Here is a 27,778-nt window from a genome sequence, read left to right as displayed (position 1 = left end):
TTCATAGTCAGCCACCTCCTTGACCTTCCTATAAGGCCAGCTGAACAGAGAGACGTCTAGGCTAGTAGAGCCCTGCAGGGACATCCAGCCAGATCTTTGCAATACATGCAAGGCCAGAAGCATCATTTACAGAGTCGTGAAATCACAGCCACCAGAGGACTCACCGCCAGCGACCTTGCATAAATCAGCATGAACGATAAAGAAGTGCACTGCTGTCCCACAGTTCCAATCTCCTTCCATAAAAGGAAGCCACCTTCTCCAAGAGACCTTATTCATTAGCACTAGATATCACTAAACAAAGGAAGCCAGACTCCCATGTCCTGCCCAGCATTCCTGGGTTGGCTACTTCTATAAGAAAAGCAGAATATACATAAACAAAACCACATACAGAGAGGGCTAGATTCCAAGATCTGCCCAAGCCTTCTGAGCAAAATGGAGGGGCCCTCTAGCAAGTTTTTTCCTGAATACAGTGCGCTCTCATTATCAGCCTCTCTATTAGGAATGTGTGCAGCAGGGAAATCGTCAGTGACTCAGGTTCAAAGGGTTCAGGTGGCCTCTTTCAACTCTGTGCTAGGAGAGCAATTCCCCTGGGTCCTAGCTTTCCCTGTAGCTCTGTTTAGACAAAGAGCAATACATACATACAGAGTAAAACCCTTTCAGCCGCACAATTGATCTTAGAAATGAAACTAAAATCTCTTCCACAATAGATCTTTGGTGCTTCCCAGGAAATCACAGCTCAAACTGCAGAAATTCAGCTGCATTCTCACATCTGCGCCACAAACAGCTCTCTCATACACACATCACAAGTATTTTGAATATGGAAATAAAGCTGGCCATGTGCTTTCAAAAATACGTCATACTGGTAATGTCCGACCCACAATCATAATGGAAAACAAAAATAAAAGAACAGCTAATTAAAAATAAACAGCATCACAGACATGAGTTTTTAAAGTTCTACGAAAATCTGTATTCACCCTCAGGAGTTCCCCTGGTAACCAAAATGGACAGTTTTTGAAACCATAACAGTTCAAAGGAAAAAAGGACATAAAGTGCAGTTGGAAGCAGATATCATCAAAGTTCAAAATGTCATATGGGCCTTTCCAACTGGCTAATCTCCAGGGTCAGCTGGCATTAGAAGCCAGCTCTGTAAATCTTTTCAGGAGTTTCTATAGCCTTGAATAGTTCAAATGTTCCCTCACTCTCTTGAACAGGGAAAATTGCCCAGTTCCTGCTTGGAAGCCAACACATCGATACTCCTGAGAAAAGATGCAGATCTAGAAGACTGATCTTCATATTGACCAGTTTATATCATTAACTAATTTAGACAATAAAATGCTGCCAAAAAACATCTTAGCAAAATGCTCTCTCGCCCCCCTGCTACTAATTCACACTGACCAGCCTGATTTTATCCCAGGGAAATCATTAATCATAAAATGCAGTGACTACTAAACATCATCCATCAGATGAAGGGAATGAATAGAAGTGATCTTCTTCTTGCATTAGACACAGAGATAGTGTTCAGCAGAGTTCTTTGAGAAGTGGTGTAGTCCAATGGAGAGGTCACTGGACTGGAACTCAGGAACGTTGGTTGCTGTTCCTGACTCTGTCACTGACCTGGTTTGTGATCTGGGGCAAGTCACTTTCCCTTGCTGTTGCCTCTCCAGTCCTTGTTCAGTGGGATTAGGTACTTTGTTGATGTGGGTCTTAAATTGGCAGTTGGCCCAGAGATTTTCTCCTTCGGGTGTAGGCCTTGATGCAGTGATCTGTGCATTTGTCACTTCCATACTGGATTGCTGCCTTGTGCTGAAGCAATTAAGATCACTTGGATATTTTAGCTAGTGTCATATGCAGCAGCCCCATGCTTTATACAGGAGGCAGATTATACTGGTGCTCCAGCGACTGCACTGGCTTCCAATTTGTTTCCCAGTGCAATTGAAAGTCTTGGCTTTGATCTATAAAGCCCTTTAAGATTTGGGTTCTTTCTGCATACCTTGGAGACTGCCTATGTTCTCTTTTGATGGATGAGGTAAGATGAGCTGCTAAAGCTCAGAGAGGATGGTTTTGTTTGTGGTTAAGGGTGGAATCCACAAAGCTATTTAGGCACCTAACCTCAGATTTAGGCATCTAACTTGACCTAGAGGCTCAATCCAATAGGGGCCCTCTGAGCACATCTACTGAATTGGAGCCCCAGTCAAATGCTGGCTGGAGGAGGAGCCTACCTTATAGCCCAGTGGTTACTGCACTCACCTGGAATGTAGGAGACTCAGGCTTAATTCCCAGCCTTTTTGCCAGAGGGGTAGAAAGGACTGGAACAGGGGTCTCCCATCTCTCAAGAGCATGTGCTAATCACTGAGCTATGGTGTATTTTGTTAGGGCATGCCCTCAGTGTCCCCTGTTGAAGCTGTTGCACTCTGGATAACTAAAGAAAGAGTGACTGGAGCAGGGGAACTTGACTTAGGGTCTCCTGCCCGCAGCAGGGTGCCCTAACCACTGGACTACAGAATCACCCCCACTGTCTCGCTCTGGCCCAATCACTCTTTATTTATCCAGAGAGCAAGGGCTTTACCAGGAGAGATTGAGGGAGGCCCCACATCAGAATAACCTGTAGCCCAATGGTTAGAGGTAGGTGCTCCCAGTTCAAATTCTCTCCCCCTCCCCACCAGGGAGGGGGGAATTGAACCTGTCTCTCCCACATCCCAGGTGAGTACTCTAATCACTTGGGAAAAAAGCAAAAGATGGGCATTACCACCACCACCACATCCTCCTCTAGCCATTTTGTGTAGAGCAAGGGAGGTACCAAAGTCAGGAGAAGGGTTCCTGGTCATGGATCACTAGCAGTGCTAGGCACCTCCCTGAAGTCTGGATTAAGGGACCTATCCCCGAGAGAGGGGTGGGGCTTAGCACTTTGGTGGCTCCCTACTTAGGGTGCTAGCTATGCAGATTGCAGTCTAAGGCACCTTCCCCTTAGCATATGCGCAATGTGCCTCAGATGGCACGTGACCAGAATTCATCACTATATTATGATTATATTATAAATTTGGTCTAAGGCACCTCTCTTTCCCCATTCATTGGATAACGAACCTAGGTGCCTAAGTTGGTTTTGTGGATCACAGTGTTATTCCTGTCATTTTGTAGGTATCTAAAAGTTAGGTGCCATGATGCTCAGCGTTGCAATGCCTAAGCCCCTTTGTGGATTTGACTGAAACACTAGAGCAGGACAAAGGAGATCTGCATTCAGTTACTTGCTCTGCCACTGACTTCCTGTGTAACTGTGGGCAAGTCACTTATTCTACCTGTTCCTCAACTGTGAAATGGGGATTTATAATACTCCCTTTCTCCCACCTACCCTTTGTCTAGTTAGGTTGTGAACTCTCTGGGGAGGGGCTGTCTCTTCCTATGTGTTTGTGCAGCATCTAGTGCACTAGGGCCCAGCTCACATTTGAGGCCTCTAGAAGCTGCTCTTACAATTCAGTAGAAGTGCCCACATGCAAACAGGAGGGTGCTGGTGGCCAGGCATTTTAAGTGAATGATCTTCAGTTCTCGAATTTACTACGCTCATTGGGCTGACAGAGACCAAATTTACTGAATGCCTGGGCATGCTGCAAGGCCTTTCACCCAAACTCTCCCTGGGGGAGCGGGCTGGGAAGCTTTGCTAGGGAGCTAATGGGAAGAGTCATAGGCATTGAGCCAATCATGATCTTAAATTGACTTGCACATGTACCTTGAGCTTTGCAACACTTTAAAAATCTGAATAGGCACATAAATGTATCAAAGTGTATTGGCTGATCCCGTTTGACTGAGATTAGTGGATAAGGCTCACATAGATGGGAGAAGTTCTTTCCCTGTTTGTTTATGATAATGGAATCACACTTAATCTTTAGTCAGTGGGCGATATGGGTGCTTTCACAATCAGAGCCATAATAAAGCCAGTTTCACATCTGGAGAAACAAGTAGGCAGTTGGCTACAGAGCAGCTTTGTTGCCTGTATAGTTAGTACAGTAGCTCCTTACTCTTCTATGCCAGAGCCCTGTAAGTGCACTTCTGTATTTTATTTCAGTCTGGAACCATTACAGCTATTTATCCATCTCTGGTGAACTACTTCATTTATTGCTTCACATGGATTCAGTCTGGCATGATAGATGATCTCAACTGCATCCTGTACACTGTGGGAGCTGTCACAATGCTACTGCAATGATCTTTCAGGAGTTGAATCCCTGAAAGCCTTATTGTCTCTGTAAGGGACAGCAAATAGTGCCTCTCCTCCCACTATGCTGCAGAAAGACTGTATGATCAGCCTTGCTGTATTGACTGACTGCTCCTGTCAAATCATGGGGCCAGCTTTATTTTCACCTTTTTATAAATAGCTCTCTTGTGCTTGAGAAACAGCATCTCAGGCCCTAGCTTGTTGGAGCGGGAAAGAGACAGTTACAGCTACATTTAGCTGCTGATCCTATAATTCCTGAAAAATTGCTGACTTCTTGTAGATTGAGGACGTTGGCTGACACTTGACATCCCAGATAAAATAGCGGTCAACTCTACCCATCTCCTCTGTTCTACACCCACAAGACCAGATTTCAACTGCTGTAAATTAATACAGCTTCATTAACCCAGCCCAGATTCATTTCACTAAGACTCATCTCTGAAAAATGATTGTAAAATAGTATTTCTGCATTTATTGCCCTGCAATGCTTTTCAGATCAATGAGCTTGGGTGAGAGGACAGGTTGATATCTTCTCTAATTGCCAGCTCACCAGGCTCATCTTAGGCTCTGAGAATCAAGCTGGGTGCTGCCCATCACATTATCACCAGTAATAAAGGACAAATTAGGGCTATGGAGACTACTGTGCAATAATTGCCTCTGGAGGTTTGCACAGCTATTACTGTCTGGAACTTAAACAATGACATCCATCCCATTAAATTGTGCTGGCTCAGCCAGGCTATTAGAAAGGAAAAGCAGCAGAAATGTTTGTCACTAAACTTGATGGATCTGATTCTGAACAGACACAAGGAGCTGATAGGTGTAGCAAGAAGGTACCATTTTTCACAGTCATTTTCCAGAGCACAGCCACACCTCAAGCTGCTTTCAAAGAGCATTTCCACAATACATGCAGGCCCATGCTAAACTCATCTCTTAACATCTTCAGTGCTAGGGGAGTGGGCTGGCTAAAGTGCTGTAAATGATTTCCAATAAATGGCTATTTAGTGACCTCACGCCCACTGTTGCAATTAACACAACTTGGTGCTTTGAGCAGAGTGGCCAAGGGTTATGTGGGCACTGATTAATTTAATAGCCCCCAATTCCTATCCCTAGCACCTTTTAATCAGGGTTAGCACATTATTAATGGGGTTACATAGGGAAGAGGTTTCTTTTGTGGCACATGCTCCATAGAAATAGAACATCTGTCTCCAAGGACCATTAAATAAGCTGATGTATTTTTTAAACAAATTTAAAATAGTCTTAGAGATGTGGACAAATTGGAGGGCATCTAAAGGAGAGCAACAAAAATGAAAGTTTTGAAAATGTGGCCTATGAGGAAAGGGTTTAAAAAAAAAAAAACATAACATATTTAGTCTAGAGAAAAGACTGAATGAGGACCCAATTGTCTTCAACTATATTAAGAGTAGTTATAAAAAGAACAGCAACCAATTGTTCTCCATGGCCACTGAAAGGAGGACAAGCAGCAAATCAGCAGCAAGGGAGATTTAAGTTAGGTGGTAGGAAAAGCTAACGATAAGGATAGTTAAGTACTACAATAGGCTTCCAGGGCAGGTTTTGGAATCCCCATCATTGGAGGTTTTGAAGAACAGATTAGACAAACACCTGGTTTACGTATACTTCATCCTGTAACTGTAAAATGATCTTAAGCATGTTACCTATATTCCAAGAGGAGTGGAGACATAACATTCAGTAACCCTTTCATGCAAAGCTCAAAACCTCACACAAAGCTCAAGAGTTCAGGTGACAAAAGCACCAGTCAACACCCTAAAACTGTTTTTATGAAAATGCATGTCACTGCAGCTACAACTGCTTCTGCACTGGCACTTTTCAGGAAGTCTCCCACTTGTACCCACATTTCTGGTGAACTCTACCAGTGCAAGCACTAACAGAGTAGCTGCTAGGGTTTGTTTTGTTTAAGTCTGATCACATCAAGTCTAGATGAACTGTGATCAAGAATGCCAGCAGCAAGTCTGCATTAGAGTTTCCACCAATGCTAATATAATATTTCCTTGTTTATGTTGATAACTTCTAGATCTATGATTCTCTAAATCATTCAGTGACTTTGTTCTAACTGCTGCGAACCAGAGCTGTTCAAGAAAAAAAAAAAAGTGAGTTTTTCCTTTCTGGGCATGGACTTCAATGGGAACAGTAAACATCTAAAAATCCTACATGAGTACCTCCAATATAAATTCATTAGAAAGGGGTACGCACCTTGTATAAGAAGAGCGAATTTCCTCTCCTAGAAGCTATTTTTGGGCAGAGAATTCTGTAGCATTCAGCGAACAACTAACATGCTGGAGTTAACTGTCCCACTCTCTGAAAAGTTAGCAATTCTTAGGTCTCACTCTGCATTTAGGTGGATGTGCGAAGCAATCCTAACTAATAGATGCTGCTGATGTACTTGTGCAAAGCACATTTCAGGTGCAGTGTAGGTATAGCATAGTTGTATCTCTGAAGGTTAGTTGGCATCTATGAAGTGTGGCAGGGACTCTGTGTAACATGCATTGCACAGCAATTAGAACAGTATTCCACTGACTGGCAAACTGCCTCAATCCCATGTTCTAATTAAGAGTCCCATGCTGCAAATGTTACTTACAAACCCAGTAGTGCTGTCAAAGTGAGCCCTTAATCTATTTCTTAATGAGTTTGATTCTTTGGACCATGTACTGTAAGTATCTGAAGTTAAAAATTACAATTGCATTCTCCCAAAAGGACCTTTGCTTTTCCCTTCAGCAAAGTTCCTAGATTTGTTACTACTTGATCATTCTGCTTATGCCTCAATTTGTTTCACGTAATGTTTCTGCAGAAATGTTAGTTTTCCCACTGTGTAACATCTCCCCCTCTCATTCCTTGCTTTTTAGCTGCCTTTATGATTAACTTTTGTGACTAGTTAAAAAGTTAGCTAGCTAACTTGAGTGGTACTTATTTTCTACTGAGGTTTGCAAATACATATTATATTAAGTTTGGGAGCATCATGTTCAGCTGGTATATAGAAGGGATGCCACAGAATGGACTCATTCACTAGACAATTTAAGCCAGTCTGCCTTCACGGGCAGGTTGGTATCAAGGTAAGGCCTTCAAGGTGAAATGTGATCTTAGATGATTTGGGTCTGGCTATCAGCACTCATTCTTCATTGCTAAGATATGAATATGATTTCTAAGGAGTAATGTCAGCTTCAAAAACCACAACCACTGGATTAAAGGTGTTATACATTCAAAATATTTGCAAACTGACCCTCTAAAGAATCAGAAACGGCAATTTGAACAAGTCATGCTATATAGCAAACACTGCACACTCCCTCAAAATGTTTTATACACCATCTTCCACACAAGCCTATAAGGGAATACTTAAAAAAAATTTATTGTAATATAATACAGTATGTCTTAGCAGAAAGCACAAAAACAAATAAAACAATGGCCAAAGTAAAACAAGTTCCCAAAAATCTAAAGATTTCTCCAGAGAACATTTACACATATGCTGTAGATTTCACAGATATATACACGTTTCAACATCATGTTACTGTTTCCCACATCACTCAACTTTACTGGATTGCTGGAACAAGATTGAAGTCAGAGGTTTAACAAGTAAAAAAAGCGACTTAGAAGCCAATATGCCTCAGTTGGTCAAAAATGTGTCTCCCTCCCATCACGCTCTGAGGGAAAGGGGATTATCTTCTGATTTCCCCCATTCCCTCCACCCCAACACACCTTTCTTACAGGCCTGTAATGTGGTAACACCCCTCAGTTCAAGGAGAAGGGCTGGCTTCAGCGGGGGGTATTGTTAATGCCAATCCAGTCATCAGGGTTGCTAGAGTAATTCAAGGCACTCATTCCAGTGCTGCCAGACTTTTATACAGCACATTGCAATACTGCTAGATAGCCAGGCTGACCAATAAAGCATGTTCTTGGTGAAAGATGTGAAATGACTAGATTAGTCATCCCAAATCTCTTCATAATTTCCAGTTTAAGATTCATCTGTATTTCATTCTACAAAGACATGTACATGACGACAACTACATTCATCTATAATTTAGATAACACTTGACAGCAAATTGCTTTAATGTGTCCTTTAACCATTTTGCTGTATGTAGCAGCAGCTTTCTTGAGACAATGTTCGGGGACACAATGAGGCTAATACAATTAACTCACAGTAAGGCCTTTCAGCCAGCTTCACAGTATAACAGTTGTCCTCAGACAATTGATCTTCCCATTGACCAGTAGTGTCTACAATGTATTACCAACTACAAGTGTTCTCGTCACAACGTTCACTAGTATGTCAATAAAACCCCTAAAAACAAAAAATTAAGTACCAACAGTAACACTGTTTGCTCTGGATGCATGTGGTATTCCACACTTAACTGTAAGCTTCCCCATAATATAAAATACCCTTTAGATTAAAAGGATTTCAAGATATTGCACTGCTGTATTATACTTTTGCCTCCCAATCTCATTCCAAAAGATTTCTTATGAAACTGTAAACAAATAAACCAAGTGATTTTTGTACAGTCTTCACAAATTGTATATCTGCATTCCAAAAAAACTGGAATCCACTGAAACCTTCATTACAGATACAGTAGCCTAAGCACAGTGGAAGTTCTGTCCAGCTGCTTTCTTTGTACAGTAAGATTGTCCATTCTTCCAACATTCACACTTTAAGTTTCCTCTTCTGGTCAAAGTATGCATCAAATCTTGACAGCGCATAGTCCTAAATAAAATGAGGTAAATAATCAATTTCCTGAGAAACAGTGACAGTTGTGTGCTGCCATGATGTACATGCATTCTTGTCTACAGTTTGGGAGACTACATAATATGAATATAGATAGAAATATTTCGATATTATCCTCCTGGCTTCACCTTCCAAGAGTATTTGGGGACAAAGGAAGAGACTTTTTAAACAAGTTAAAGTGTCACGTTAAAGTCTAATTTCAGGTTTAGTAGCATTTCTGCAGCCTAACCAACCCTTGGCTATTAGTTTCATGTCAGTTAAGTTTGTCTAGCAACAAAGCAGGCCTTATAGCCAACGCTATAGCACTATTCAAGTGTACTAAACCTTTATCAGCAGTTTCTCCCTGTAAAGTAACTAAACAGTAATATCTTTACCATTCTTAGTCCCAGAGAGGAAGCCTTACTAGAGAAGTTTGAGAAGAAAGCTATGGAAAGATTTGTTTTTCCTCCAAAACAAAACTAGTATTAAAACTAAAATCCACTGTTCATGTGTTAGTCAGGTACTGTGGAAGGTAGATGCTGCAACCCTTTCAACTACAGGAGAATACATCTGGAAGTGTGAAAGTATCATCTCACTGGTGAAAAATAATTCCACTTCTGTTCACTACTGGACAGAGTATTAGCAGCAGTTATTTATATTACCACCTGTAGTATCATTTGACTTAGGCATGGTAACTGTACAGGAGGATGGACAATTATACTCAGAAGAAAACTAAATGTGGGAGAGGGGAGTGGGGAGAAGAGAGGCAGGTAAATTTCTTTTAAGAAAGCAACACTGACTAAGATTACTAAATTACTCTTAATGTGCATTAAGGTTTACTTTTAAATTAAATGAAAGGTTAAGATTTTACTCGTTCAAAAAACATACCATGTATCCAAACTCTATGGATGAAATCTTCGCTTGTATAATGGACCACAGGCCCCAGAAGAAGTGTGATGCCAGGGCAAACCTGCAAGTTACAAAACAAAATGGTTGCTGAAAGACTTCTAGTGTCCCACATTAACTGCATTATTTAGCCCACCTAGAGTCAAAATCAACAGTGCCAATTTTATTATTATAACTTGCTATCTTTTAAAGGAGCTCATATATATTATATCTGAGCATCCCAGAATAGAGTTCCTTCTTGGTCCAAGCAGTCATGATATGACATCAGTATCCCATTCACTAACCCCCCCAAGAAACTTGGAAAAAGTGTACCTTTATCTTAAGGTAGTTTTTCATAGCACAGGTTAGTTATTTGTACAATGCCATTAGCAACTTCTACAGCCTACTATTTGCATTGAGCCATAACAGTTTTGACATGAAACAAGGACTCATTTACAACCATTAGGGGGTTTGTTCTCATTTACCCTAGAAAAGCTATTTAAGGCAAATCCTAACTAGAAATTTCTCAGTGATGAAAGAATGTGAATCCTATAAAGACATCAAAATGCAAGTGTTAAGCAAGTGGACTGTACACAGAATGCCAACACTGCACTATCACTACAGTAAATATAAGTAGTTACCTATTGACTTCCATCAACATATCTTCTTCTGTTTTGGACTTGTCTTCATTACTTAGATTTTCAAATCCATTTTGAAATGCAGTCAGGTAACTGGAGATAAAATGAAGCTAAAGACAATAGTGATCATGAGAACACATCAGACAAGTCTTAGACGCAAGAATGGTTAATATCAGCATGCTAAATCTTTATAAAGACCCTAAGAAGTTTAGCTTTTTCCAAGATTGAAAATTTGAGTATTGACCATTCTGGTTCATTTCAAAACCTGAGCACCAAAAGTATGCCACTGAGTAACAGATTAGAAATTCAGTATATAAAGACTGTATCCCATTAGTTTTACAGATACCATTTTGCTTCTGGTCTTAACCCAGTTACTGAAACCAGTGGAACATCAGGACCACCTTTGTATGTACATGCGGGACCACAGTAAGTGTTCTGAAAAAGCTATTGGCAGCAATGGAAGTTTATCAGGGCTTTTTATTTTTTAAAGCATTGTACACTAACATCACACTAAGTTTATGAAAGAATGACTACTACATCCAGTGACACAGTGAAAGGAATTTTGGTGGACAGGATGTATAGTAACAATCAAACTGGTAATTAGGAAGGACAGATCAGATTTGAAGCTTGCAGGCACTGACATTTGAGTGTAACTCTACTTTCATGTACCTACCTGTTGCATCCTTGTGGGATACTTCAAAAAACTGGCTTTGAAGAATGGGTATTTTTCATAAGTGTAGTCATACATCCATTCACAGAAGTGATTTGCAATGTCAAATCCTCTGAAAATTAACAGTTCAATAGTTAGGGCAGATTTCAAGTTTCCATAATATTTACATATTTGCTCTTGTTTAAATCAATACAGTCCTGAAATTTTAATCTTATAAAGCATGATGAGAACATTGGTATGAAGTACTTTAAGTTCTACAAATAGGAGATCAGAATTGTCAGTAAAAACAAGTTTATTGATAAAAAACACAAAAAGCAAATAGCACAATATGCATCAACTAGCCTTTTGTCTTAAAGCTAGCAGTAAAACCAATGTCCTTATTGTCCATGCAGGAGAACTTGCTACTGCTGTTTGTGTAGAGTACATTAGCAATACTAGAATCTGTGACCTTAACTCAAAAACCAAGGGTCCAATAGACTGAAGAATTGAGAACTATCTGCCAACATTTTTTATGGAATGCAAGAGGTAATTTAGATCACAAGTCATTTATTAATACTGTAAAAACCCACTTCTATATAGGTGGCTAATACTCCACTGGCATTTTGAGTTCAATTAAGTTTGTTGTGATAAGGTTTAATGGAGTAGTACACTTATATCAGTTTTTGCCAAGTTGAAAAGTATGCTCTATGGTATTACTAAGACTAAATCAGAAAGATGCTGAATGAAGAGGGCATTTTTGAATAGTCCTGTAACATCCCAATAGATAATCCTTGCACATATGTCAGGAGGAAAGGAGTTAGACAAAAGGATTGAGAGAAAGGAAAGCAATGTGGGGAGTTACAGTTGCATCAAGTAGCAAGAGCCCTTATGTTTACAGAAATTGCTAAATTAGTTAATTCCACAGATTTTCATGTACAGGAAGTGGAAGCTTGTGCTGCACTTGGATACATTCAGAACACCAGTAACTCGACCATTTTTCTTAAATACAGTAGGTGGCTGTAGGTGAGAAAGTTCTTTGAAGTTGCCTCAGAACAGAGTAACAAAATGGTTCATCTTCCTATGATGGAACAAGGTTGCTGCAAGAACTGATTTCAGAAGAAAGCAGCAAACTACAATGCTAGGAAAAGGTTTTGGTAAAAATAGCCAGGACAGTGGAAGTAATGATTAAGATAAAAGATGGCTTGTGTTCACAAGTCATCTCTTTAGCAGAATTTTTAAGGTATGCAGTAAAGATTTCAGACACATTACTTAGATGTTACACTAATGACCACATCTTTCTGATTAATAGAGAGATCTCTTGCATTTTCTAAAGAGATTTTATTAACTTTTCTGCTCCATTTATGGAAAAAATACCCAATCATGTCTAGGAGGCAAGCTATCACAAGCCAAATATTATGCGAACTGAACTGCAGCAGTCTGGCTTTTCAGACTTCTGCAGATGAATTTGATTTCAGATACACTGATTTAGGCACCTGCGAGCCTGCCAATTTGGCCTGTGCTCAGAGCTTTTGGCACTTGCAGTTTTGGTGAATCAAAGGCAGGCCACAGAATGTAATGCAGAGAAATACAACTCATTGGAAGAGATTAGATTTAGAAAAAAGTCTTATTAGCATTTCCTTTTACTGTAGTTTATTTAAAGACGTGCCAACCATGCCACACAGGAAAATCTTGCTATGTTTGGAACAATTTACCTGTAATTATAGCTGCTGTATTCAAAGTCAATAAGCATTAGCTTTTGTTTTTCAGAATCCTCTCTGCCTTCCAAGAGCAAGACGTTACCTGAAGAGTTTTGAGAAACACAAAGATGTAGTGAGCAGAATCACTGGATGTGTTTGGATAAAAATTCAAACAATACTTCTATTATAAAAAAAAGTTTTCAAAAAGCTTTGCTCAAGGATCCTGGTGTTCCTTTTGACAAAACAGGAAAGGAACACATGAAGGCATTGGGATACCTATATTTAATTTGTAACAAGCTTGTCAAACCCCTACCCTTCCCCCAACTCAACCCATCATCATAATCCAAGGTGTCAGAGTTCACAGGATTGAGTAGATATATAGCCCAAAACAGCATTAGTAGAAATCAAGCAAGAAATAATCAAAGGCTGCTCTTAGCACTACAGTATTAACCTAGTTGCCAAAGTAGTGCCATCCTACCTTCTTGGCAGTCATTGTGGCAAAAGACAACTGGTGATGAAGTAGCTTCAAGCATAGATCTGAAAAACCAAGAGCAAAGAGCTAATTATGACAAAAATGTTTCTAGACCCAGCTAAATGTAAAACTTGTTTTTTGTTGCAAGAACTCCAGGTTTCATAGTATTCCTGACAAAAAACTACATTTTAATGCTGTGTGTAGGCTGAGAATTTAAGTGCACAGAAATCAGGATACTCAGAGGTAGGGCTCTACTACAACCCATTCAGCACACTATTACTGGATGCACCACTATCTGTTTGTAAGCATTACAAACAAGGGTCAGTTGTGGAGGCTGTGGGAACCATATCAGTTTGACCTGTAAATGCAAGTTTATTGAATTCAGAGAACTATATTAATACATCATTGTTACATATACAAACACTCTAGTGTCAGTGGTAATTCATAAGTTAATGTAAAATAGTGGCAAAGAAGCTAAAATCTTACCTTAGGCTTTTCATTTCCTGGGGAAGATTGTAACTGAGGATTTTATTCAATTTTCTAATCCGGGATTCTCTGGTAAATTTAATCCTCAATACTTGGTTTAGATACCTACCCAAAAATAAAGTTAATTGTAAAACAGTGTACCAAGTTTGAGTACAATTAATATTCCAAGGCTAGAATGCCAATTCTACTATATATATATATATAGTTTCAAAATCAAGATGCACCAAATTGAAACTTCTGGAAAAAAGTTAAATCTTCTCGACTCCCCCAGGTAAAGCTGTGTAGAGACAGCAAGCCTCCATCCTTACAAAATACCTGCCAGTTTACAGAAGAGACCCTCTAGAACAGCAAGATTTCTATCCATTAAGATCATCATTGGCTGCTGTCTCCCCCCCGTTTTAAAAAATTTACAATAAAAGGTGAGAAGACTTACTTTTCCATTGTCCCAAAAAGCCATTTAGGTTCTTTATTAAATGGCATTTTCATACCATGAAACCTGGCCATTTTCTCAGCTATTTCTGCAGATATATCAGGTAAGCCTAGTTCTTCAGTGTCTAACTTTCTGCTCTGTAACAAAATAAAGCACATTTGAAAGAGCTGATAAGGACAGAGAAACATGAATATCATCACTCAATAGCTTTGAAGTAACAATCAAAGTTTAAATGGTTTCAGGAAGGTTCAGCACAATTATGTTTGGGAAGAAGTTTAAGTTAGCTGGACCATCTATTAAGTATTCATTCGGTAGCCTCTGATCTTCTGTCCTATAAGGTCAATGGGTCAAGTCCCACCCGAAGTCTTATAACCTTGGACAAGAGTCCAGGGAATACATTAAGGGTGTCATTGAAGAGAACGAAAACAAGTCTTTGTGTGCCATTCTTTTGATTCTTAACGGAATGGCTGCTCTCAAGCTCGTTTCACTCCATATTTATTATGGCCCAACATAAAACTACAGCTGGAAAAGAAATTTTTAGAGAGACATCTTCCCTCCCCACAGAGAGATTATAATTAGAGTCAGGAAGTCTAGTTATAGCAACAAATTAAGGCTAACAATTACAAGTACCAAATATTTCATTCCCACGTCTCTGCTTTTGTATACAGTCTAAAAACACACTGGTCATGTTCAATTACAACATCTTACAGCTACTAGCCTGTTGACTAATCATGAATGTGACTCACTGGAATGAATTCCTCTAATCGGCCTTGTGGAAAGATTCCATACAGCTTCGGGCCAAGATTTCTCTCTGCAAGAATGGCAAACATAACACTCTCCAGTACCATGGCTTCTGCACCCTGCATAAAATTAAGGTAACAGAAGTTTACACACGAGTTAAGTTTATTATGTTTAAGAGCAAAGCTCCCAAAGTGAAAGTTTGTTTAAGATTAGTTTTTAAATAAATTCTGAGACTAGCGGATATAGGTTTTTTTTAAAGTGACTAAAGAAAAAAGGTTGCTCAATACAAGAAGTTAATATGAAAGCCATGCAGCATTACAGCTTCAGGAGGAAACTTTAGTGAGTGAAATTATGAGAGGCCCATTGGTGCCTATTGGCAAAGCGTTCACTGTTCTTTACAAGCAACTCCTGTCAAACTTGAACTCACCACACCCTGAATACCACTTTCATGGGTATCTATCCATTAAAGATAGCATGAGGTCTCTACTGAAAGGGTATGACTTATCAATGGTCAATCATTGCACAATGTGTACATGGTTAATATTTAAGGAACAATGTAATTATATTGAGAAAAAGACTCACTCATGTGTATTGTAATGTTTCTTCGAGATGTGGGTGCAGATGTATATTTCACTCAGGTATGAGCACACCCAGTGCACCAAAGCGAAGCCAGAGAACTTTGTCTAGCAGTACTTGTACGGAGCAGTGATCATACCCTTGTTAAAGCCCCTCCCATGGCTATATAAGGGCAGCACTACCCCGACCTCCCTCAGCTTCTTTGCATGAAAGTCCCAGGCTGGAGATTCCAGTACAGAGGGCAAGGAGAACAGGTCATGGAATACGTATCTGCAATATCTCAAAGAACAGTTACAATACACGTAACAGTCTTCTTTGGGTGTTTGCAGATGTGTATTCCACTCAGGTGACTCACATGCAGTACTCATAGGAGGTGGGGCTTGGAATTTATTTAAATAGAGACTGCAAAACTGCCTTCCCAAAGTTTGCATCAGGCCTTAATGCCGTGGTTATAGCATAAGGTCTAACAAAGGTATGCATGGAAGACCATGTTGTAGTCCTGCAAATTTTCACTGTAGAGACACTGCTAAAAAACACAATGGATGAGCGCTCAAGTAACATCCAATGAGCCCACAATGACTGTGGGAGTGTCATATGAGCCACTCCATAGCCTGTGGTAACACAAGCAGTTATCTACTTGGAAACTCAGACTACTGAACAGAAGAAAGGCTGACCAGTCTCCAAGTGATATGAAGAGCCAAGGTGATGAACAAAATTTTGTCCTCTCAATAGAATGCTAAGCACCACCTCCCATCTAAGGTATGGAGACTTTTCTCCTCTATCCTTGAATGTGGTTTGGTTAAGTAAATTGTAAATTAAGTAAACTTGAGGTGAAACATCACTGGGGGGGGGGAGGGGGCGGGGAAGAAGGGGAGAACTTCAGGTGTGGCCCTAAAGCCACCATGTCCTTGAACTGATCACATGGAGGATCTGCCATCAAGACTAGCAATTCTTGCAGATGTTATAGCTACCAGGAAGGCAATCTTCTGGGAGAGAAGAGCCTATGATTGTGTTGCTATCTGCTCAAGTGGCAGGCTCAGTGCTGCCAGCACCGTATTAAGGTCCCACAACAGCACCATTTCTTTCATTGGTGGAAAAAGGTGGACAATACCCTTCAGAAACCTCACTATTATAGGGCTTAAGAATATCAACTTTCCTTGGATGGGAGAATGAACATAACATAAGAAAGGCCATACCGGGTCAGACCAAAGGTCCATCTAGCCCAGTATCCTGTCTGCCGACAGTGGCCAATGCCAGGTGCCCCAGAGGGAGTGAACCTAACAGGCAATGATCAAGTGATCTCTCTCCTGCCATCCATCTCCATCCTCTGACAGACAGAGGCTAGGGACACCATTCCTTACCTGTCCGGGCTAATCGCCATTAATGGACTTAACCCCCATGAATTTATCCAGTTCTCTTTTAAACTCTGTTATAGTCCTAGCCTTCACAGCCTTCTCAGGTAAGGAGTTCCACAAGTTGACTGTGCGCTAATGGAAAGCTAAGATCACAGCTAAGCGAACCTTCAGGGAGCCAAGAGATAGGCCTAAAGATTTCAAATACAGTAACTCTTCACCTAACGTTGTAGTTATGTTCCTGAAAAATGCAACTTTAAGTGAAATGATACTAAGCGAATCCAATTTCCCCATAAGAATTAACATAAATGGGGGGTGGGGAGGTGTTAGGTTCCAGGGAAATTTTTTTTTGCAAGACAAAAGGCATTACATACACATTTTAAACAAGCAATTTAATACTACGCTGGGGGAAGTAGTGTGCATGTGCTGTGTGTTTACAAACATACAGTACATTACTATAGTTGGGAAGTTACGAAGTGTCCCTGCCTTACCCTACACAGGCACAGTCCACTGGCACTGGAGATGAGGCAGGCAAGGAGGCTGAAGGTGCTGTAGGCTAGGAGAAGCACATTGCGCAGCAACGGCAGCTTCCCCTACTCTGCAAGCATCCGGGGTGGGGGGGCTCAACCCTCAGCCTGCCCACTCCCCCCCTTCCCCCAAGCCCTCATCCTTGACCTGCCTCTTCTCCCTTCCCCCCCGCCACCTTCTCCCCCTTTATTTCCCATGCTGTGTCCTTGCTCCTCCTCCCTCCCTTCTAAACACCGCAAGACAGCTGATTGCTGCTGGCAGGAGAGGGAGCCTGCATGCTGAGTCCTCGCTCTCCCCCGCCACACCCCAAAGTGCTGCAACCCAGCTGATTGCTGCGGGCGGGGGGAGGGGGAAGCGCTGATCCATGGGGGTCTGCCGGCGGGCGGTGCTGTGTGTGTGTGGTGGGGGGGGGGGGAGGTGTAGGGAGGCTGCCAGCTGTGGAGAAAGCAGGCAACCAAACAAGAGTGGAGCATTGCACAATTTTAAATGAGCATGTTCCCCCATTGATCAGCAACGTACCAATGAAACAATGTTAAATGGGACAACTTAAAGTGAGGAGTTACTGTACAGCAAATAGTCCAAAAAGTCTTGAATCTGCCCAAATAGAAAACTTTCCATGTAGGGAAATTCTGCTTAGTAGTAGAAAACCAACCCCTTGTGAGCAGTCTCTTCTCATCTAGCCATGCAGCACCCAGTGTCAGGTGCAGACAGTCCAATACCAGATGAACAACTTGGCCATGAAGTTCAGACAGCAAGTCTCGAAGCAGAGACTCTGGAGATTGAGGATATGCCATTCCTCTCCTCAAGTCTAAGGGTGGAGATCAAGAAGTACCAGGAATAAAATCCTTTTCCAAATGAGGAATCTCCTCTATAGCCCCCAAAGCAGACAGGGATGGACCTGCTGTAGCAGCAGTGATTCATGAGAGAGGTTCCTGAAAAGGGACAGCCAGAGAACAATCTGCGCTCTCAAACTCTAACATTGTCTGAGGAGCTTGTACGATGGAGGTTCCCAGTGCTGACAGGCCTTACATAGCCAGCCCCATCAGATGCTGCTTAAGTCTCAAGTCCCTTGCAACCTGCCTTCTCTTTTTGAAAGATTTGAAGATTGAGCACCTTTCTTTAATGTGTCACTCTCAAGCACAGTGAACAACCTGTGTGTGGATCAGTGTTAAGAATAACCACGCCACAGGATAGACAGTTTGACTCCTGGTGAAGGCATTTTACTAGTAACACCACTAATTAACCAGGATACAATCAATATGCTCAAGCTTTATAAACTATTTACAAGAAAGCCTAAGACAAATAAAACCAACATCAAGAAAATGCCACATTGAACACTCCAACTCTGGCCATGGGTAATAAGAAGGAACAGAGGAGGATTGGAGCAGCACCATCTTTATATAGCCACGGTAGAGGGTATGAGGAAAGGACATGAGCATCACTGTTATAACTACTGCTAGGCAAAGTTCTCTGGCTTTGGTGTGCTGGGCATGCACAGATCTGTCTTGTATACATGTCTGCAACCGCTTGTAGTAATAGTCCTTCAAGACCATAAGGCAAATTCAGTCAACAAAGAGTCAGATCTGAGATCCCCATTCAAGTGAGAGGGAGGAGATGTCCTCTTTTCCCTGGTTAGTCAGTAATGTAATGCAAAGTTCCATTGTTTATCCTTGCCTTATCCCCATACAGCCAATGGAAAATCAAAGACAACTGCAAACCACTGAGACCACTTGAGGTGAAAAGAAACATTTATGGCAGGCAGCAGATTCCCCTGGCTATGAATAAAGTTTTCACTAGAACAGTGTAAGGAAAGGTGTCCTGTACCCATTCACTGTAGAGCCATCTTGCTGAGCGTGGGTGTTTCATTAAAGAATGGATCCTGGTTCCTGTGAAGTCTAACTCAACAGTCTAAACTTTTGGGAGAAACCTTTCCTATCTAATAAAGAAGGTTAACTAAGGACCTAGTTTGCATTTTGTTTTGTATTGTAATGACTTGTTTCCATCATACTCTAAGAAGAGATGGAGATTTCCCTAAAAACAATAAATAAACCTTTTGTTTTATTTTAAGTGCTCACAAGTGCTGTACATCATACAGGAAGCCATGATGTAAGATAACTAGCAAACTGGGGTATGCTTTTCCTTTGGGAACAGATCTGGGATTTTTGTGACTAGCCAGCACCAGGGGTTGGATATCACAAGAATATGCTTGAAGGGTACTAGGGGACTGGGTGTACTTGTTAACCTTCAAGGCAAAGATAGGGTTGGCACAGCCTGGAGGAGAATGCTTGAGTGGCTGATAGCTAGTTAGGTCGCGAACCGCACCAGCCTACCACAGGTAAGACTCCCTTTAACTGTAGGTAGGGATAACAAGGTCACTCACATTCCTGGATACCCTGAGAACCATCAAGTATTTATGGTAAGCAAGTCATTGCCAAGGCTAGGTTACACAAAACTGATGTACATTAAATCCAATCAACTTTGGTTTTCCAACACCTCCATCTACAATTATTCTACTTGTGACAACATTGCAGACCATGTATGAACAGGAGGATGGTAAATTGAACTGGTGCTATAAATACTAGTGAATATCAGCATTAAGGTATCCTAACACTCTAAATCAATCTCATGCAATACAAAGTCATAATACTATCTACACTTAACTATGGTGCTCAGCATTTAAAATAGAAGTGCACTAGTCCAAACAGCCATAGACAAAGGTGAAAATTTTACTTTGAGAAACTAAATTTAGTGACCCAAAGTGGAATACTCAGTGTATCCTTAATTGGCACACTTCAGACCAGTTTTCCCTGCACCTTTGCAAATTTATTTGGTCATTCTTTATCAGCAACATACCTAGTTATTTTTAGGAATAAGGTAATAAAAACCCTTTGCAAAACAAAGGTGGGAAGGAAAAAAAAAAAATCAATGTCTTATAAAACCCTAATGCAAATAGATTTATATTGAGACTCTGGCTCCATCTCTAGGATACAATAAACCAAAACTCAAATCTATAGATTAGATATGCAAGTACTACATTTGAAAAAAACATTAAAAACTTCTACAAAAGCCACCTCTCCTTGGAAACATCCCAGCAGCAGCATGACATGAACACAGTCAACTCCAGTATTTTTATATGGATGGAAGGGAATTAGAAGTCAGCCATGATCTGTCTAGTTCTTTTTGTACATTGCTCAACACTCAAGGTCAACATCACAGAAGTTGAGCTGCCACCATGTGCAAGATTAGCTCTATAAAGATGTACAAACCATAAAAGTAGAAGAGACCACTTTTGATCTGCCTGTTATGGCAGTTATTTGTACTACAGTAAATCCCAAAGGGCTAATCAGGATACTGATGAAGTTGTACAAACATAGGAAGACAGCCTCCGCTCAGAAGAGTTTACACAACATAGGGAATGAGGACAAATTTTCATACTGTGCTCTTCATAACTTTTGGCATTACACAGGTTGAAAAAAGTGGTTTCAGAGAGTGGTATGCAGAATGCCTTTTCCTTGCAAGTGTTTTAACAGGGGCAAATACACTCTGGAGTCTGCCTCTTCCCTTGCTCCTGCATCCAGCAGCTCTCTTTTGGCTTTGTTGGGCTCCTGGCTCATGTCTTCTCCATACTTCTTTAGTTTCTCAGAGCTTTGACTTCACAATGCTTTCCCTGGCCTCACTGTATTTGTACTGTCATTTGTGCTACAGCCATATTGATTCAGGCTCTAGCCCTCACAGCTGAAAGAAAAATCCATGAGCACATGAACCAAGTAGGGATACACTGGTGTCTGCCCAACTACACTGACAGTCAAACATCTAGGGGTCAGGATAACCTCCAATATGTCTAAGGCTTGTAGGCGGTGTATGGGCATCTTAAATCTCTTAAGGTCCTCTTCCCCTCCTGCAGCCTTCAGGAGGTCCAAAGGAGATGCTCCCCCGATTTCTTCTGCTGCCAAATCCTTTGCTCTCAAAGACCCTTCCCCAACATATCAAATATGTTTGCAGAAACAGTGGGAACTGATCCATCTTCCTCTGCAAAATTACTCCTAACCTGAATGTTAGAATGGCCCCCATCAACGTGCCCTCAGAAATATACCATCAACACTGGAGTCTTAGTAAGCAACTTAAATCTAGGTTTGGGAGGTCTTTTGAGGGACTTTTACTTTGAAATGTATGTACATGGCAATCAGATACTATAGTGAGTAACCTTTAGAATGAAGGTATTCTTGTCAGGGAAGTTTTTGTACTAGTTTTAAGGTGTTCTGGTGAAAGCCTTCTTGCAAATCTCTAATATTCTACAGTGCAAGATAGGAAGGATAGAAAGACAGGTATATCCACAAGTATTTAGCATATTGAGTTAAAATACAAGGAAAGATTTCAAAATACTTCCAATGGCAAAGCTGATGAGTAGGGTATGTGCAGCACATAATGGTTGTGCCCCTTTCTTTCATGCAGTGCTTCTCCATCTCAGTTTCCTGAGGCAGAATTAATGCATTTAACAAACACACACTCTCCATAGTTTCACATGCCCTTGCTGAGGCTTTGCCAAGCACCAAAATTCAAGTTAGTATAGACATTCAACAAGGTAAGTTTTAGCAGAGGCACCAGATTTTTAACAAATAGCCTATTTATGACTATGCACCCTGAGGCATCTAAGTTTTAAAGCTTCAAGTAAACTGATGCTGTAGATCCAAAATGAATGACATCTGGATAGTCACACTTGCATATTTCTAGGTGGTGAAGCAGCACACTCCTCTGAAGGTACTTGGATAATATGGTGATGTGGCCAGGCAAGTACCCAATTAGATATTTGCTTAGACAAAGCTGAAGAGACTGCTCATCTAATTCTATATCTCTGAAGATATTTGACTGGATTTCTACTAATCCACCCCCTTTCCTTGGACTTAGGTCTGTCAAATATTCCTTGGGCATTAGATATTTTGACTGTTTCATCCTAAGGAAAGCTGGGAGGGAAATGTGCACATGGTTTTACTGCTGGACTAAAAATTACATTAAGAACAGGGACTAGCCTGCTTTAGAACAAATTATAGGACAAGTTCTGGAAGACTGCATTAGAGATAGGATAACTGTTAAGCTAGGTCAGTGTGGTTCTTCTATGGACCTTCAAAAACAGAGTGGCTGATGAACCTTTCCTGCTTCTCTACCTTTCATACACTTAATCCACCTGTATTCAGAATTAGTGAATAAAAGGCACACTTGAAAATCTGGTCACATTACCATACAGATTGATATTTACAAAGCCTTACTATTTATCTATACTGAAATTTTTCCAGGTCTAATGTTGCAGTTTAAACCTAGAGGCAAGCTTATCTCAAATCTGATTAAGTGGCCCTTTAGAAACTGCCATATTACTAGGTTAATGATTTACCCAAATGCCTTTGAAAAAAAGATTCTGTATTGTATTTTAGGCAGTATAACATGACCTGTTAATTTTTAGCCTGCAGACATGAAAATGGCCCTACTGGGTCAGGCCAAAGGTCCATCTAGCCCAGTATTCAGTGGCCAGTGCCAGGTGCCCCAAGACACAAGAGGAATGTCCTGAAGCCAATTCTGTGGCCTTTATGGCAGAAGACTAAATCCACAATCATATCAAATACCCAGAATAGACATTTTGTCAGAGCACACAAATAGAGGGTAGAAATTCTGGAGTCCTCTATACAGTGCTGCATGGATTGCATCAGAGCTGTTGACACTTATCTTCTACCTTGGTCTTTTATGTGGAGCCACCAAAGCAGGTGCCTAAATGCAAAAAGATAACCAACCACCAGAAGACATGCCAAGTGCTGGAGGCAAAATACTTAAGAATTTAGAAGTTTCAAATGGAATGATTAGAAGGCAAGGGGGTATGAAAAAAGGTGTTGGTATTTTTACATTAGAGCAGAGTTTACGAGTTTCCTTTCCTCTCCAACCACGGTCAAGAAGAAAGTGACTGAGGGTAGCAGAAGGGTATTGAACCAGGTGCTCTGCAGGCCATTGTGCATGTTCTACTGCTCTTTACTCAGGACAAAGGACTGCCTAGGGAGTTCTATCAGTCTGGTACCAAGGAGTTAAGAACTAGGAATGAGAATCCTGCACAAATGGTATTTTATATAAGAGTAAATTCCATTTTAAACATTATAGAGGATTAGCTTATATGCAAGAAATATTTTGACAACTCCAAGACAATGTGTAGGACTTAAGTGTTATTCCAGTCACAAGTCTCCTTGGCATGCAGACAGAAAATTGAGTCCAAGTTCTGGATTTTAACCAAACGCACTGGAGGAATGAAGGAAAAGATTGGGAAAGGCAGCAAATAGCTGAACTACCTCCATTTTTGTAGATCAGTGGCTCAGAGAAAGGGAGACTATTCCAAGAGCAACAGTGGTCACACATACCCATGTTGAGACAGGCTATTAGACTGTCTGGAATGATGAGCACACAGGAGACAGAAATGTGCTCCTATTTTCACCTCTATAGAATGCAAAACTAACCAGAGGTATTACTTACCTGCAAGTCATTTTCCTTCTGAGCCTGTCCTGATCCTCCTTTATTACAGGACCTCTATGAATGAGAAAAATTAAATAGTGAGAAGATGAAAGCCAACATAATTAGCAACCACCAGAATAGAGGGAATAAATAAAACCAGCTACAGTTAACTATTTAACTCTCCACTGACTTAATCAGTAATATCTAGTCTCCAACATCTGACCACACCGCTCTTATCTCACTACATACAGTAGTTCACGCCAAAGCTTTCAAAAGGATGTGCCATTGAGATCAAGCCACTCCCATAATATACTGGAAGCCAAGTATTTTCCAATATTTCAGACAGAATTTTGATTTGTTATTGAAAGTTTAGAAGAATCTTTTTAAATGTTAAGTTCTTATTGAAATGTTCATTTTACTTTGGAAACTTTACTTACAGGAGGGATCTTTAACAGTGAAGACATTTAGGCCAGACCTACAATACAAACTTACACTGGTATAACTACATCGCTCAGAGCTTTGAAAAATCCACACCCGAGTGACGCAGTTATACTGACCTAACCCCTGCTATAGACAGTGCTAGGTCAACGGGAGTGCCTCTCACATCAACATAACTACTGCCTCTTGCAGAGCTGGATTAACTATAAGAAAAAGCTCTCCTGTCAGCATAGTAACATCTTCACTAAAACGATACAGCGGCACACGTATAGTTGTACTGCTGCAGCCTTTAAAATATAGTCCTACCCTTAGATACATCATAGCCAGATTAAATACAAGTCTGAAGAGAGAAGTACTGGCAGAGTGACACTAGAAAGCTTGCAGAGTACCTGTTTTGCTATATCTAGATAACCAGATTACCTTTTAGCTTTCAGGAATACTAAACTTGATAAAGTTTAATCACTAAGCTCTACTATATGTGTACGCTATTTGTTACACGTACTGTAGGTTCTTGTAAATCTAGGACTTAAATTTTCCAACAAAGTGTGTGCATATATGTGGAGGGTGTCCTCCACATATATGCACAAAATTTGTTCGAAAATAAGATGCCTTGATGAAATTGAATACAAGCAAACAATTAACCAGTTCCATGCATAATGCATGGTGCTATGTTTGTTAATAGCCATCATAAAGCAATTTCAAAACATTAACAAGTCATGCCCTCAGCAGCTGAACCCTCAGTGGCACATGCTTTTAATAAATTTGTACATTTAAAATGCAAATGGGAATAAAAACCGTAGTCTCTTAAGGGTTTGAAGGCAAAGCAACAAGTAAGCAAATATTTGCTTAGTTCTATTCAGCATTTTGTGTGTGGCTGCTATTGATGTTGCAATTCTGCTGCAACATTGCTGTTTGGGTATTTAAACCACACTAAGTGTGAAGGCCCATAAAGGAAGCCTCCATCTCATGATCGGAATAGAAACATTTGATTCATGGAACCGTGAGTATACCATTCTGTTTCAAAGCTCTAACAACATAGCCGTACCAAGGGTGGAAGTGTGGACTGAACAAAATACAAGTTAAGCATCACCATCTGTCTTAAGTACCACACAGCAAACTAATGATTTACACAAACTATACAGCTACAGTATTTATTTCAAAAGTTACAGCAAGGATGTAGTTGATATTATCAAGAATCTGTCAGAAAGTACTTCCTATTCCACTAAGGTACTAAGCTCCTAGCAGACAACAATATGAAGGCTACTAAATTAGTATATATTCCTTCCAATGAAATTAATTAGTCTTAAACACCCACTGAGCCTAATGTGTAATTAAGCAATAATGTTAGGCCTTGTACAAGAGGACTCCTCTGAAAAGTGTGTCCTATGTCAATACCACTATTGCATCTTACTGAATATTCTTGGAACAGCCAAAGGGTTACTCACCATCCAGGAGTCTTTCCTGCTTCATGATGCTCCTAGAATGGTTCAGTTTATCAGAAGTTAAGTGGATTAGATGGCTTTTTCCAAGACCTGAATAAGTATCACTTTCAATTTATTTGGTTCATACCAGTATCAAGAGACTGGTCAGTACTCTTGTATGAGTATTCTTCAGATGGGTGCCTGAGAATCTTAATGGCATCTACTGTACTATATCTTTAGGAGAAAGTAATGACAGCTGTGTACTGCAGATTCATCAGAAAATGAGACTTCTGCAGCATTCCTTCTTTTTGGTTACCTCAGCACAGAATGTTAGAAGTGTCCAAGCAAGGCAGAAGATGAAATGTGGAAAAGTTATGAAATTAATGGTTTGCAATTATGAAAAGAGGGTTAGAGTTGAGTAGTACACAGATGGCTATCCATCTAGTCATGGTGCAAATTAGATAAAGCTCCTGTTAGTCTGTCAAGGAGGCTCTTTAACTAGTGAATACTTGTGGACTGAGCTTTTTGTGAGAAGTTTCTTTAAGGCTTAGATATTGGAGGTTAAGAAAAAAAATCTCATTTTAGTTGAGATAATCAGGAAGTCACCTGTAAAAATGTTTGAGGCACACAATTATTTTCTTGCACCACCAGTCAGAACAGACAGTGCATGTAATTCTCCTACTCTTGACCAAACAGCCATCAAGAACGCAGTTTTCCCACAACAGAGCTCACGTCACAAGTGATCAGAAGCTCAAGAAGTGCAACTCTAGTTTTTAGAAGAGCCAATGCTATTGATCTTATGTTTGCTTTAAGAGCAATGAAGAGATTTTTAGAAGTGATGAACTATTTGAAGTAGAGAACCAGGATTGGCTCCCAAGATTTCTGTAGGGAAATATTTTGTTAACTGTAAAACACATAAAATGGATTTCAGAACATGTATAAGGTGGTCATGGGCCATTCCTTAAAGTAGGACTATAGAGTAGTGTTCTTGCAGAAAGGAGTTTGCTTATAAAGCAGATTAAAAGTAAACCTAATAAATTCAAGGTTACTAGGTGCCAGTGAGGACAACTATTTAATACTAAGATGCAGGGGGGAGGGGAGGTGGGGTGGTAGAAAAGTTGCTGCAAGTCTTTAGAGCTAGTAGCCAAAGGTGATTTCTCCCCACCCGCCCAAAACAGACCCTTGATCTTGAGTAACTAATCTTTAAATTTTTCCCACTCCAACCCTATACAGAATCTATTAACCTGTGTTGAAGGTTTCTGTTAGATGGCAAAGATTGTGTCACTGTCTAAATTTAAGTGTTAAGAACATGACTGATTTATATCTATACTGATCACATATGCTAGTTTGACAAGCAGAATTTAAATTTTGCATTTTCATCCTGATATCCCAGGATTTACTGGACAAGTTGGCTTCTATTGGAAGATGAACTAACACAACCCTGAGTCTTTGGAGGAAGTTTGTCAGCTAGGGTGACCAAATGTCCTGATTTTAATAGGGACAGTCCCGATATTTGGGGCTTTTTTTTTAAAATATAGGCTCCACTAACCCCCACCCCCGTCCAGATTTTTCACACTTGCTGTCTGGTCAGCCTATTGTCAGCACAAGCCTATAAGGGTGGTGAAGCTTGTTATGCTTTAGCAATAGTCCCCAGCTCCTTGTTTGCAAGCTCATTTCTAGGACTGGAACATGCAACTTTGTGGATTTATTCCCTTGGTGGTGACTCTTGGTTTCAAGTGGCCAAAAGAATTAAATGCATATTGAGTCACAGAATGGAAACATTTTCAAACCCTGAAATCTGGTCAGTACAACTCATGACCAAGAAACATATTGTGTATAGTACCAGCAGAAACCTGAAGTCCTCCTTGGACTCTAAAGTCTGATGGTGAAAATGGTATGCAAGCTACCAGATAAGAGGGATGCCCAGAGTTCTCTATTAAGCAGAATGGAATAAATATATTGATTCAGACATTGAGTTCCACCTGAAAAGAATTATAGCTTGTGTTGTGTTGTCCTTGTACCTAGGCAAATCTGAATGAAATGAAACCAGAGTAACTT

At 40.4% G+C, this 27,778-nt stretch overlaps 1 protein-coding gene across 1 annotated transcript in view; it reads right to left on the bottom strand.

Moving 5' to 3' along the window:
• Positions 1-7,562: 7,562 nt before the first annotated feature.
• CHKA (choline kinase alpha) overlaps positions 7,563-27,778 on the bottom strand; it is a 34,063-nt gene continuing 13,847 nt past the window's right edge. Inside the window, exons 3-12 of the mRNA XM_034770367.1 lie at positions 23,883-23,936; positions 14,928-15,041; positions 14,185-14,318; positions 13,752-13,856; positions 13,272-13,330; positions 12,809-12,896; positions 11,121-11,229; positions 10,451-10,557; positions 9,813-9,894; positions 7,563-8,924 (exon numbers count right to left, since the gene is read on the bottom strand). Coding sequence (XP_034626258.1) covers positions 8,865-8,924; positions 9,813-9,894; positions 10,451-10,557; positions 11,121-11,229; positions 12,809-12,896; positions 13,272-13,330; positions 13,752-13,856; positions 14,185-14,318; positions 14,928-15,041; positions 23,883-23,936 — 912 coding nt within the window. The 3' untranslated portion in view covers positions 7,563-8,864. The remainder of the gene's footprint in view (positions 8,925-9,812; positions 9,895-10,450; positions 10,558-11,120; positions 11,230-12,808; positions 12,897-13,271; positions 13,331-13,751; positions 13,857-14,184; positions 14,319-14,927; positions 15,042-23,882; positions 23,937-27,778) is intronic.

This window comes from Trachemys scripta, chromosome 4 (assembly GCF_013100865.1).
Source record: "Trachemys scripta elegans isolate TJP31775 chromosome 4, CAS_Tse_1.0, whole genome shotgun sequence".
NCBI lineage: Eukaryota > Metazoa > Chordata > Testudines > Emydidae > Trachemys > Trachemys scripta.
Note: the sequence above shows the minus strand (reverse complement) of the source record. Positions and strands in the feature narration are given on the sequence as shown.